General features: G+C 34.4%; 1 protein-coding gene across 1 annotated transcript; it reads left to right on the forward strand.

Annotated features, from left to right (window-relative positions):
- Positions 1 to 2,787: 2,787 nt before the first annotated feature.
- LOC106469713 lies at positions 2,788 to 7,844 on the forward strand. Its single transcript, XM_013930225.2, has 2 exons — positions 2,788 to 3,152; positions 5,667 to 7,844. Exon 2 carries the CDS (start codon positions 6,302 to 6,304, stop codon positions 7,763 to 7,765), a length of 1,464 nt encoding a protein of 487 aa, XP_013785679.2. The 5' UTR covers positions 2,788 to 3,152; positions 5,667 to 6,301; the 3' UTR covers positions 7,766 to 7,844.
- Positions 7,845 to 15,087: the final 7,243 nt, after the last annotated feature.

Below are 15,087 nucleotides of genomic sequence, written 5' to 3' on the forward strand. Positions count from 1 at the left end.
TTATAACCAAAATATCATTATTCCTGATCTCCATATACAAAAAACATCGAACCTAATATAACAATAATTACTTGTACCCAGATGTTCCCCTGTTTCCACCCTCTCAACCATTTCTATATTAGAAGTTAACAATAAATCTAAAATAACTTTGTTTCGAATAGGTTTCTTAACCAATTGGTGAAAACAAAAAACATCTTGAACAGTTTCCAAAAAATCTCTCTCCACATGTGTTATTCTTGAAAGAATAAAGACATTGAGAAAGAAATGAAAATATCTGGATTTGTGTTAAACCAAAAACAGTAACGAGACCGCAAAATTTTGTTTTTGAATTTCGCGCAAAGCTACACGAGGGTTATCTGCGCTAGCCGTCCCTAATTTAGCAGTGTAAGACAAGAAGGAAGGCAGCTAGTCATCACCACCAATCGCCAACTCTTGGGCTACTCTTTTACCAACGAATAGTTGGATTGACCGTCACGTAATAACGCCCCCACGGCTGAAAGGGCGAGCGTGTTTGAGCAATTGCGAATCGAGCGCCCTAACTACCTGGCCATGTCGGGCCATTCTAGAGCGAATAAAGGCGCAAAGAAAAAAATCAAAATAATTGATGTTCATACATTTTATACAACACACTTACTGAAAACGCTGATATAATACTTACAAGAACTTTAAATCTTAAAGCTGATACTTTAGAGAGAAAGGGGAGTCAAATGAAGTACTTAAAGTTTTGTTACTCGAGAAACAGTAAAGTATCGGAAAAGAAACGTGAAATACGGCCATAGTTTTGTTTTTTAATTCACATGGAAAAAGAGAAGAAACTGAAAATAATAACTGTTTTTAGTCAACGTCTCACGGTAAATCCACAAAAATGGTAAATAAAACAACTCTAGGGGTAGTAAACTTAAAAACGGAGATTCTATTGATATAAACATAGAAAAGTCAATTGAAATAAGGAAAGTTGGTTTATACTAAAAGCAGAAATAGAGAGCAAAGAAACGTGAAAATCGTGCAGTAGTGTCATAGTTGAAGTAATAAAACAAAACAACTGATATTTTTGAAAATTTGAGAGAGTGAACAGACCAAAAACACAGAGGAAATACCTGCATATTCCCAAGTCCTAAAACTGAGACCCTACACATAAAAAAAGTTAAATTGAACACCTGAACAGTAAAGAGACAGCAAAGAAATCTACTTAATACAGAAAAATGGAACAAAATAATTGCTGTTTTCATATATTTGATAGAATATATTGTTACGTCTCTGTTCGTTTGTTTATTTCCCATAGAAATTCTTTCCGAGAAACTTCAGCGATACAAGTCCTTTCTTAATTAAAACTATTTTATTCTTTCTCGATACAACTTTGCAATACACAATACGTTTGCAATTTCGATAACAAAACATTCACTTTATATTACCGTCACTGCCGCTCGCTTGACTCAATTATCTGTCTCTATATCTATCTGCCATTATATCTCCGTTTTATTTGCCGGGCTTATATACTAAAAAGAGGGCCTCTGGAACAGATTAGAGTTGCCAGGAAAAGTCATGATCCTTCTAAAATCTCCAGCGCGCATGCTTCCAGCGTCGCGTGAATTTCCCTGTCGTAACAATATATATTTTTGAATGTAGTTTTTAATGCTGATTTTAGAAATATAAATTAAGATTTGGAGAAATGAGAAGATTTTTTTTTATTTTGCTAGGTTAGGTCAAGTTAGATTAATTAGTAAATAGTTACATGTTTATTTAAATATTAGTTTGTTTGTAGTTAAGCACAAAGCTACACAATGGGCTATCTGTGCTCTGCCCACCACGGGTATAGAAACCCGGATTCTAGCGTTGTAAGTCCGCATACATACCGCTGTGCCATTGGGGGGCATTTATTTAAATGAAAAATAAATTTCATTGGAAAAATATATAAAAAGATGAAAATATTTTCCCATTACTTTCACTTAAAAATCAATTCTCAAAAAATTAATATATATATTTCTGAAATCTGCAGCAAATTAAAAGTACAAGGAATGTGGTAAGCATGAAAATGATTATCTCTTCAAGCAAATATTTAAGAATATTTCTGAATTTTCACATTGAATTTGTTATATTGTCACTAGATACTTGGTATTGTCTTGATGTTTTGTAGTCCTTTTAAATACATAGATATATATGTAATGCTAAAAGTACTTCCTTTGTTTCATTTGTTTTCATTTTTTCCAAATTATAATACATATTTCTGAAATCAGCATTAAAAACTACATTCAAAAATGTATATTATTTTCTATTTAAACGCGGTGCATGAAACAGAAAAGATCCAATTAGGCTAAGTATTAAATTGTTATACCTTTCAGTTTATGATTTTAGAAGTTTTGTACAAATCTACACAAACAGCTGTTTGCGCATAGCCGTCCCTAATTTTCAGTTGATAACCTAGAGGGAAGATAACTAGTCAGTACAACTCACTGTCTAGCCAATACCACTCACTGTCAACCAATAGGCTACTCTTATTTGACTTAATAATTGGATTTGACCGTTAATATTATAGCGCCCCCATGACCCGAAAGTGCGGAGCGCGGTTTGTTTTTGGCAACAGGTCATGAACCATGAATCTTCGGGATCACAGACTGAGCACGCTAACGACTAGTCACAGAGTTTTAGCAAAAACAAAATTCATATCATGATGTTCTACAGAGTATAAGTTTATTTAATCATCAGCAGATTGTATATCTAGTATGCACACATATCTGTACTAAACAATATGTAAATTGTCACCTTCATTTCAATGCTAAAGTCAACTTAGACTTACCTACTCTTGTTTACATTATTAAATTTTTACTTTCACAAGCGCGCGTCTTACATGCAAAGTAACAGTAGGCATCTGAAGTCACGTGATCTGTAGGTAGCACTCGAGTGTGTAGGATGATCACCCGCAGTAGTATTCCTCTACCATTACTCGAACTTTTCGATATGTCAAAAATGTGGCTTATATTTGTTTATTAAAAAGAGATATGTAAATATTTTGTATTTCATTTTAACAAAATCAAATGCGGAATGTGATGTGTTATGAAACTTCATACGTATGTGGTCAGAAAACAATCCAGATTAATGTGTACAAATTATTAACTACCGTTAAAAAGCTGAAGACGAGAAAAGAAACCACACAGGTAAGTGGATCCTGTCCTGTATTTTACTTCGATTGTTTCGTGTGTGTTTTTTTAAGGATGGGTTTTGAATCTTTTTTGTTTTTCACTAAGTGTGTAGAAGAAACCCTCTTGGTTGTAAACTGCTTTGGTTTAAAAAACAAAGGTACAGATACCAAAATATTTCAATAATTTTTGTTTAAAATTTATTTATTATCGGATACATAGAGTATAATACCTATGGTTCACCAGGTTAACCTGGCGTCATCAACAGAAACCTTGTGCAAGGCCTGTGTACTTTATGAAACACAAATAATAGGTTTCTTTGTTTGTAATTAAGCATAAAGCTACACAATGGGCTATCTGTGCTCTGCCCACCACGGGTATCGAAACCCGGTTTCATACCGCTGTGCCACTGGGGGGGGGGGGCAAATGATAGGTAAGAATAATATAAAATTATTCTCTTTGATATCTTTGATATCATCAGTTATTTGTTTTTCAAACATAATTAATACATTTAAAACATCGTTGAACTGCTGCACTCTGCGAAAGGTGGCACACAATAAATTAAGAGTAAACTAGAATCAAAATTGTTAAGAAAGGAAGAACGAAGATTTCAATACTATTATGTAACGCGGTTAATGATAAAGATCTTCCACAATTCTTGCATGCAGGAAACACGCTCTTTCAGAACGTCCTAATTCAAGTTTTGTTTTAATTGGATTAAAAATGAATAAAATATTTTTTATTATCTCCTGACTTATGTGATAATGATGAAAGTTATATATATATATATGTATTTTAAAGCCACTAAAACTGTAATTAAAGCTGTTCCATTACACTATACGAAATTTAACTAGTTCTATTTGTGTGTGTGTGCGTTATTGTTAGGTATTTTGAGAGAACGCTTTCCTGGCTTCTCCATGACGCAGCATCTAGGTAACCTGTAAACCAAGGTCCACATACATATAAACATGTGCATCAGCATTACCCGCTTATCAACACTAACCACCCTTGAACTGGGCCTTAACTGTTCAACTCTCAAATTTAATATCTAGTCATGTAGCAATGAAGATTAGGCTTCTTTATGTCACATCTTTTCTCATTTCCCCAAAAGAATTTGCAGTTAGGACCTTTTTTAACAATAATAAAAAATATTGAAAAGTTTTACAAAAACTAAATCAATCATGACACAGATTTTCTACATCGAGACTTTCAGTTTGAAATAATTCAATATTCTGTTAGAATGGGCTCAGAAACAATATTCTGTTAGAATGGACCCAGAAACAATATTCTGTTATAGTGGACCCAGAAACAATATTCTGTTATAGTGGACCCAGAAACAATATTCTGTTATAGTGGACCCAGAAACAATTTTCTGTTAGAGTGGGCCCAGAAACAATTTTCTGTTAGAGTGGGCCCAGAAACAATTTTCTATTAGAGTGGGCCCAGAAACAATATTCTGTTAGTGGGCTCAGAATAAATTGGTTTTTCAAGTACTCTTTCAGAGATTGATTTTTGCTGCACATATTTATTTTATATACAACGCTTGAATTCGGATTTCGTTACCCGTGGTAGACAGAGCTCAGATAGTCCATTGTGTAGCTTTGTGCTTAATTACAAACAAACAATTTGTTTTATACGTTCTTTATGTTTTTGACTGTCTTTTACGTTTAAATCTCTAATTCAGAAACAGTAAACTTCGATGGTGAGGTAGGCTGCTGATAATTTGTAATAAATGCATTTGTTCTGGTATGTCAGCAAATATTTCCGACTCAGTAAAAGTATTTACTCGTTCCAATGAATCAACTTTCATTGACCATGTGATTTGTCTATTTGTTACGAATTTCGCGCAAGGCTACACGAGGACTATCTTCGCTAGCCGTCCCTAATTTAGCAGTGAAAGACTAGAGGGAAGGACGCTAGTCATCGCTACTCTTTTACCAACGAATAGTAGGATTGCCCGTACATTATAACGGCCTCACGGCCGAAAGAGCGAGCATGTTTGGTAGGACAGGGATTCAAACCCGCAAATTACGAGTCGAGCTCCTTAACCACCTGGCCATGCCACGTGATTTTTCATGAAATAATTCTAGATCAGAAAATATACTGTCATGTCTAAATTTATTTTTACAGGTTTACAAAACGAGCCTATTTTATAGTGGGATACATAGTTTTTGTTATTATGAACCTCAACTTTTTCGTTGTTCCTTTCGTTACAATCACAACTTAACCGTTGTTTTCAGCAAATCATGTTAAAAACCAAGTTTAATTGCTTTATTAAATTGTCTTTTGTAAATATTGGATAATTTAAGTTTTTTGTGAATTTTAAATTTGAGTATATTATTCATATTTTTACATTTTATGATCAAAATAATGTAATAAATATTAAATAATAATCAAATAGGAAAAACTTAGAAAAAAATTATGCTTATCTTACTTTGGAGCACGTGAATAACAACAAATGATACAAAAATTTTGCACTATTCAAGAACGCTTGTAAGTTTTTCATCGTAACTGACTTCTTTTTTGTTTCAGTGACAAATACACTTCCTGAGACCAATATAGATCAGTTCAATATAGACGATTTTTCACTGAAGTTAACTATATAGACTTATTGAAGATGTGTACCTAAAATTGCATTTTCTGATGGAACAATATGAAACGTGATTGAGCATTGATAATATTTAGGTTCTACACAAGAGAGAAGTAAATGTCATGGACACCAGTGAATCTTCATAACGTGGGTTAACCAAGGTTAATAAATGTTAAGCGAACCAAAATCAGCACCAGTTTAAAAATATTCGGACATTAAGTCCTTCTGCAAATACATTATTATTCAAAACTGCATGGTTAATTAATTTGCTTTTACAACAGGATTTACTGTCTTTCTCCCGAGGACTTTAGATATTATTACTATTATACTTTACAACAGGATTTATTGTCTTCTTCCCAACGACTTTGGAGATTATTACTATTATACTTTACAACAAGATTTACTGTCTTCTTCACAACGACTTTGGAGATTATTACTATTATACTTTACAACAAGATTTATTGTCTTCTTCACAACGACTTTGGAGATTATTACTATTATACTTTACAACAGGATTTACTGTCTTCTTCCCAACGACTTTGGAGATTATTACTATTATACTACTTAGTTTATCAAAATGTTGCAGTGTTTAAGAATTCCTTTCATTGGTTTGGTATTTTTATCAATGTTCTTACTGTTATACGTTTTCTTGAGTGCAGACAGGATTCTAGACGGCACGAAACTGAGCAGAGATTTTAAAACACTCCCCTATAGTATAACCATGCAGTATATCGTAGCTTATGCAGCCAACACTCAAACATACACTTGTGAGACATTCTCTGTAAATTTTCCAAAAAGTATTTACAATTCAACATTATATGGGTGGAAAAGTCCTGTTAATGAGCCTGTATTTATATTTTCGGCATTCTTTGACAATCGCTACAGGTATACTAATCAGCAAGTACGTCTCATCGGAATGATCCAAGGTGACTTTAAAAAATCGCTTTATTGCCAGCTTTGGTACAAAAATATTTCTTTACCTATAGTAGTAGTAAGTGAAATGCGTGAGATGTGGCTTGATATTTGGAACAAAGCTGACCACTCTCAGTTTTATCGACCATATTTGATTAACTGTCCAGTACCTCAAGACGATCCAGTCTTATCAAGCCAAACTCCTCAGGGTGTATCCTTATCACTTCGTCCTTGCACTAATTCCTCAATCTTCTTCAAGTTGGATGTTCCACCAAGAAATGTGACCAAACACAAATTTGCCATTTGTGTGAAAAGTTTAGATTTTCAGAATGATGTATCTTTTCGCCTTATTGAGTGGCTTGAGCTTCAGTTTCTACTTGGGGTGGACGAGTTAACCATTTACTTATTCAACGTTCATCCTAATACATACAAAGTTCTCCTTTATTATGAACAGCTTGGAAAGGTTGTAATTATTCCAATTACTTTACCTGGCTATTTACCCAATACCCCCTTAGAAAGAACCAGATTCCTTCACGAGAACATATGGCAAAAACGAAGACACGAGTTGATTCCTTACAACGATTGTTTTTATAGACACATATATACCCATGAATTTGTTGTCCTTTTAGATTTAGATGAAGTTATCATACCTGTCCATCATAAAACATGGACTCGGATGTTACGCCAAGTGTTTAAAGAAAAAACACAGGCAATTATGAAATATTCCTCTTTTGCGGTACCTAACGTTTACTTTTTTGACGATTTCGGTCCTTCGAACACAAATCGTGGTGTGCCAAGTTATATGCACATATTGCGGTTTCTTCATCGTTCCGAACATTTTACTAAACCAGGATTTGCTGTCAAGAGTTTCATAAGCACCAACAACACCCTTGCTGTATTCAACCATTATGCTCTGTTCCCACTGTATCCACATACTGCCCGCACCATGTTATTAAATGAAAGCGAAGTGCGACTCCATCATTACCGCTCAAAGTGCCCTTCAGGAATGGCCGATGACTGCTTGGAAAACTTCATGAAATACAGAAGAAAAGACACGTTAATTCTGAAATATCAAAAGGAACTACTGATGAAAGCTGGTAGAGTGATTAGAGAACTTAGCTTAAGATAATACTGTACGATATAGTTTTCTTCAGGTTGATTTGCAACTGAAAATATGAAAATTATTACAAATATATAGTAGATAATTAGTTGTTTTGTATGTATTGTAATGCACAATAAGATTAAAATTATTTTTGAAAACTTTTTGCCTCCCTGTAACTTTATCTTTCATAAAACAAAAATGAGAAATCAGTTTATATGTTTTGTATTTGTTCTCAATCATAATCCGTTTGAGAAGATTCAACATTCCTAACACTTCTTGAAGATGATTTCAAAACCACTATTTAAACTTATAAATTTATGTGTTAAGTCACCAGGTGGAACAGCGGTAAGTCTTTAGATTTACAACGCTAACATCGGGGGTTGGATTCCCCTCGGTGGACACAGAAGATAGCCTGATGTGGCTTAGCTATAAGAAAAAATCTCACACACTGTATGTTAAACTTAAAATTGTCACGCACTGAATAACCCATTTTCCAAAAATTATGAAAATTCCTTACTTTAAGTTTTCAGAAACGATTTGGGATAGTAAAATGCATTCACATTTACATGATGTAGATTTAATTCAAGTGTAATTGTGCCCCTAGTGGCTCAGCGGTGGGTATGATGGCTTATAACGTTAAATATTTTGTACATTTATTCTTGGAAAACAAATCAAGTGTAATTGTAGCTTAATTAATTCTACAGAAGTTTTTGATCACATGGGCGTATGGTAAAAACGTCTCATAATTTACAAATTCCAATAGTGAAAAACTAAATCACGTTGCTTTTAGAAATTTTCAGTTTATACATGTATTTCGTTTGTTTATAATTAAGCACAAAGCTACACAATGGGCTATCTGTGCTCTGGTTACCACGGGTATCAAAACCCGGATTTTAGCGTCGTAAGTCCGCAGACATACCGCTGTGCCATGTATTTCGTGCTGTCTGCGCTTGCTGTCCCTAATTTAGCAGTAATAGACTAGAGGGAAGACAGCTAATCACACCACCCACCCAACTCTTGTGCTACTCTTCTACCAACGAATAGTGAAATTGACCGTCACATTATAAGGATCTCACGGCTGAAAGGGCGAGTATGTTCGGTGACGAAGATTCGAACCCACGAATGCGAGTTGAGATAATTTATGTATTCAGTGACCTTTGGAGATAAAATTTAACCTGTTAACTAGACATGGTTTCTCAACCTTGCTGTTTATATCGCTTTAGAGAAACTTATCTTTTAAACATTGTTACCATTCATTTATTCTTCTTATTTCGATAGTGCGAAGCACTGAAAAGAGTGTTTTTTTTTTTTCCTTCTTAACTATAACGTCTAAAAATATAACTCGTAAAACAGAAATATGGTACTTATTTGTTTGCCTCAGCTAAATTAGAGAAACAACAAAATCCTTTTGAATTTCTTCAGTCTAAAAATATTTAGCATCAGAAATATACCTCTTAGACTTTAACTAACTCTTAGTTGATTTGTGCAAAAGTGTTAGGACAAGAGAATATTTTGTCATTCTTTCCATTTGATGAGGCTAATTCTTCCATGACATTACAGAATGTAAATTTCAACACTATGGTAATGCTTCACTGAACCCCGTTGACAATTGAATGAACCAGGGTGAGAATACTTATCATTCTTTAGAATTCCTATATACTTGTACCAAGGGCATGTCATAAAAGTTCTGCTTGAATCAAAATACTGATCAAATTTAGGTCTGAAATAACTGTCATGGTAGCCCCATGTAGTATCTTAACTGAAATAAGCTAGCAAGAAGTTAGCATATGGTACAGGTACATGCTAGAAGAAATCAACTTAATAGCACTTCACAAATAAACCTTGATAAAAACAGTATTTAACACTATATATTAAGTTTTGTTTTTATGCCATGGCCCGTAAATCTTAGAGCATTGTCAGTAGAACAGAGAGTTCACATAAAAGCTTTAGTGATGCTAGTTGGACTCTCCGACAAATTGCTGCAGACTTTAAATGCTCCCCAAACACTGTCAAGTACAACCTAGATCGTGAGACCGAGACAGGTAAATTTGAAAATAGGAAAGGAAGAGGCAGAACACCTAAACTCAATGATATTGATGTTAAGTATCTTCGTTTATTCAACCTTCGGGACAGAAGGAAGACTGCCACTGATCTCAAACATGAGATAAACGACCATGTACCAAATGACAGAAAAGTGTCCAGATCAATATTATCAAGACTCGACGAGAATGGAATATTTGGTCGTGTAGCAGTTTAAAAACATTTACTTCGCGCTCCAAATATTCTCAGAATACTGAGATTTTCTAAACAAAAGTATAAAAACTGGACTGTTGATGATTGGAAAAAGGGTGTTATGGATGGATGAGTCCAAGTTAGTTCAAAGCGTAGGTTGTACGTCCGATGGAAGAAAGGTGTAAAAAAGACCTACCAATGGGGGAGGCATTGTGATGGTTTGGGGGTGTTTTTCTGCTGAGGTAACAGAAGATATTTGTAAAATAGATGGAATAATGTACCAGCGCAAGTACCATCAGATAGTGATCCATCATGGTAGACCCAGTGGTTTGCGTATTATTGGTAAAGGATTCTACTACCAAGAAGATAATGACCCAAACACTCATCCAACCTATGCAGAAATTACTTAGCTAAGAAAGAAACTGCTGGAATAATTCAAATGATGCAATGGCCCTCACAGAGCTCCGATCTCAGCTTAATTGATCAGATCAGGGATTTGATAGATCAAAAACTTGACAAATCAAAAGTTCTTTCAAAAGAAATTTTATAGGAGTGTATTAGAGACATTTGAAATAAAATTCCAAAGGACACTTTTATTAAATATTTCGCAACAATGTCTGAAAGACTGTCTACAGTTATTAAAGTAAAAGGGGGCACACAAAATATCAACTGTTTGCTGAACTCAAGCACTTCCACTGATATTTCCGTTGTACTAAATACGAATATTAATACAATTTACCTTCCATTGTTCTTTGAAAGTAACCTGAAATAAAATTTTTCATTTTGTCCTAACACTTTTGCACAGTACTGTATATACATATTAAAAAAACTGTGTTAAACTGTGAAAATCACTTCAGGTATTACCCGTTATGACTAAACTAACAATCATGCAATCTAACTTCACTTTCACTAATTTAACTTTGTTTACTTAATTTTCTCACTTGGTCGCCTATATATATATTTTGCCCAACTGAGGCCTAGAACTTTCTACAAACCAAGAGACGATATGATGTAAAAATACTCACTTAAGGCAACGAGAAAAATACAGAAGGTTGGAGTAATTTAACGTCAATTTACAAAACTTTAACTAGATACACAATGTTCGACTCTTACCGAGTTACGTAAAGAAATTTGTCATAACTATAGTTTTCAAAATTATTAATTTTTAACACTCTTGTTATGAAAACTAAATAATCGTTAACTATTAGATCACTAAATAAACTAAATAATAATTCTTACACTAAACAGTTTTGTATATCCAAAAATAAGCCCCACTTCAAGAAAAATATTTAAAATATTTTTATACTCTATATGAAGACTGTTCTCAGTTCACACATTAAATCTCCTCATATAGCCTGCACCAACACTTGCAGTTTCCTTGTTAGTCTCTCTTCTCAAAGGACCTCTGGTAGGGCTTCACATTGACAGGACCCCTTGTTTTTGTCTTGATCTTGTGTTGTTTGAGGTATATTTTGCCTAGTGCATCTGTATACTAGCACAGTTGCTCCTGTAGGTCTTACTTTTGCTTGCCAGTCAATTCTTCACTTATGTTGACATCTTGGTTTGGCTCATCTACACCCAATGGTCTTAAGCCTTGTAGGTCTTTATCTTCTATGACAAAGTCACCATCTTTCGGTTCTGCATCTGTGACAGCCACACATACCATGTTCATCTATACCTCAATAGCTGCACCTGTTATGTCTTCTTCCCTCTTGAAGTACCTCTTCAATAGATTCGCATGGTAGATCTTTGTCTTCCCATCCACTTTCACCTTATAGTACCTTCTGTTTATAATATCTTGCAATTCAAAAGGTCCTTTCCACTGCAGAGTGAGTTTGTTGTTGGCTATGGATAGCAGAACTAAGACCTTCTGTTGGACCTTGAAATGTCGATTATTGACCTTCTTGTTACAGAAGCTCTTCTTATTTCCTTTGATGTATTTAGCTTCCCCAGTAGAACTGCTTTGATAGGTCTGGTACAGTACTGTCCTCTGTTTTGTATTATGCTGTACTTTCACTCGAGCACTGTCCCAAAGTTTCTGCAGTGAAGGGTCTTTCTTCTGCACTTTCATCAGTTCCTGTAGATCTACATTCGGGATGTCACTTTTTGATTCTTGCAAGGGCATGATGTGTTGTTTGTTCTTCTTCATTTGAGCTCTCACAGTGACTGCAGACACCTCACCAGTGTTCTTTCTGTCCAGTTTCTCCAAACATCTACTACCTGGTATGTTTTCAATCATCAAGTCGTATATTGGTACCTTCATACAGGGTAGCTGATGATGACAAAACCTTGTCGAAAGTTGTACATTTACTGTTATGTTAAACTTATATTAAAGATTTTCTTCATTACCTATTCAAGCCGTCTCCAACCATTATTAGCCTCAAAGTGGGTTCCTCGTCATCGAAAAAGTAACAATAGAACGTGCGAAGCATGGTTCGAAGAGTGATGTCACAATACCGGTGAATCAATTGTTGCAAAGAAATGACGTAAGTGAACGAGAAGCAAAAGGAAAAACAAGTTAAGTTAAAATAAAAAAACACTCAAAAGCTGTATCCTTGGATTTTTATATAAAGGTTATACTAGATTTTCTCTCCTCAAGTACCATCAACTACAGCAAAATACGAGAAAGTATTGTCAATAATAGGCCTAACCATAATTAAACCTCAGTTTCACGCTCGCCGTGACTATAAGTAGAAACTAAGCATTCCACAAATTGAAAATCCCATAGAAAAGAACTAAATACGAGAGTACTACAGGTAGAGAGGCTCAACAGAAAATTCTGTTACCTTATAATATTTAATAAGAATATCCGCCTAACAGAAATATCTTTAAACACAAGTCTAATAATAAAATACGTCAAAACAACAAAATATCTATTCACCAAAACGCAAAAATACTATATAACGTTGGAGAAAACCACCCATAGCTTCAGATTTCTAAAAACATGTAAACAGGAAGAGGTTATTCCAAAGTTTATCAAATTAAACCATCAACTACGAAATAAAAAGACTCAATCCATAATCAGAAAAACTGAAAAGAAGATTCTAAATGTAACAGTTAGACAAAATACAGAGATATTAATAATTTGAAAAAAGAAGATTCAAGGCTACGTAACCTCCTATCTTCAACACCACGTCAGACGACTCACGCATGCTCTTAGGTATCATCAGTTGAAACTTGATAAACCAAAGAGATCAAATAGAATTTAGACATACCAAAAAATAGTTGAGTTAATCAAAAGAAGGAAACTGACAGACAGTAAACACGACAACACAAAAAACAGACACAAATGTAGGAAATTTATCAAAAACAACCCTAACACTAAGGCACGCCCCCCAGTGGCTCAGCGGTATGTCTGCGGACTTACAACGCTAGATACCGGATTTCGATACCTGTGGTGGGCAGAGCACAGATAGCCCATTGTGTAGCTTTGTGCATAAATTCAAAACAAAAAAAAACAACCACTAAGGCACTGAAGGAGAAAGGTCCACCTTTCGAAAGCGCTCGGGTTATAGGGTTTTTATTCATTTTTATCAAGACTTCTTGAACCTATGTATTTTTCAAACATCACTAACGCAAAAAGAGATTCTAAACAAAGGCCTAAGTTATGCAATAACACACAAAAATGTTCCTACTTTAGAGATCAAAACCAGAATATAAGATTTAACAAGAAAATTAGTTCAGTAAACAGTCACAGAAAAACTAAGAACTAAAACAGCAAACGGGAACGTCTCATCTATTGAAATTAAAGAAACAAGTAAACATCCACAAGATAAGAACACAGACAATGAGACTATAAAGACATCTCATGGCAAGAACAACAGAATGTGGTTTCCAAAAATACCAAATGACAATCAAAGCCTAAACTATTTCATCCATGAAATATCATGTAGAATTGAAAGTTACCTATTTAAAAACCATAAAATCAAACAAAACGTCACGAAACGCCAAATATCTGCCCTAAAAGAAATGCGGAATAATTCACAAATTATTATAGTAAAGACTGACAAAGGAGGTAAAAACGTAATCATGAAAACAGAAGATTACAACAGCTTATTAAAAAACAGCTAAATGATTCAACCCAATTCAAAGATCTATCCCAAAACCTTAGCGAATGTTATGAAAGACAATTGAATACCCTACTATTGAAATAACAAAAAGAGCAATGACATCACAGATGACGTGTACAACAGCTTAAGAGTCACCAATGCATGTATCTCTTGTTTGTTCGGTGCTCCAAAGATTCACAAAAATCCAATTTACATCCGCCACATCCTTTCCACTTATGGTGGTTATAACCATGAATCTGCACCATTCCTAGATTTTCTGATCGAACCATCACATGACAACAATAAATACAAGGTTAAAGGCGTTCTAGAATTTTGAAGAATTCTCAAAAATCTCAACAATAATCACAAAAGGTACAATTTTGACGTAGTCTCCATGATACCGAAAGATGAAACAACAAACCTAGCTCTAGAAAGGATATCCCAAAATTCCGACAAATTGCATTATAACTTAAGCTTGGAAATTTTGAAAGACTTGTTTTACTTTGCACTAAATATATATTTCATCTGTCAAGATAAAACTTGTGGCCTACGCATGGGCAACCCTCTGTCACCTGGATTATATGAATAGTTTATCAACGAAATAGAAAGTCAGCCATTAACTCAACTCTACACCTTCCCACATACTGGGTTAAATACGTCGACAATCTATTTTGTGGATTTGAAGACATCATCCATCAACAGTCATTTGTACAGCACGTAAACAACATTCACTCTAACGTCAAATTCACCCATGAAAAAGAAAATGAAAACCAGGTTTTAAATTACGTAAATATAACAATAGTAAGAAACTCCAACAGTTTTAACACGAAAATATTCCACAAATGTGGTAATGATAACAACCATATAAAGTGGGACTCAGCCCACTCAACTCAACACAAAATGAACACGTTATCATGCATTTATCAGACAGCATTTAACATATTGTTACGTCTCCGTTTGTAAATTGGTTTTCCGTAACTTCGTTCCGACGAAACTTAAGCGACACAAGTCCTTTCTTAATAAAACTGGTTTATTATTTCCGATTATAACTTTACCGATACACTCAAC

This window comes from Limulus polyphemus, unplaced genomic scaffold (assembly GCF_000517525.1).
Source record: "Limulus polyphemus unplaced genomic scaffold, Limulus_polyphemus-2.1.2 Scaffold3628, whole genome shotgun sequence".
Classification (NCBI taxonomy): Eukaryota; Metazoa; Arthropoda; class Merostomata; order Xiphosura; family Limulidae; genus Limulus; species Limulus polyphemus.

What these genes read in the sequence shown, in the direction of transcription:
- LOC106469713 (XM_013930225.2), top strand. Translation starts at nt 6,302, where the DNA reads ATGTTGCAGTGTTTAAGAATTCCTTTCATTGGTTTGGTATTTTTATCA.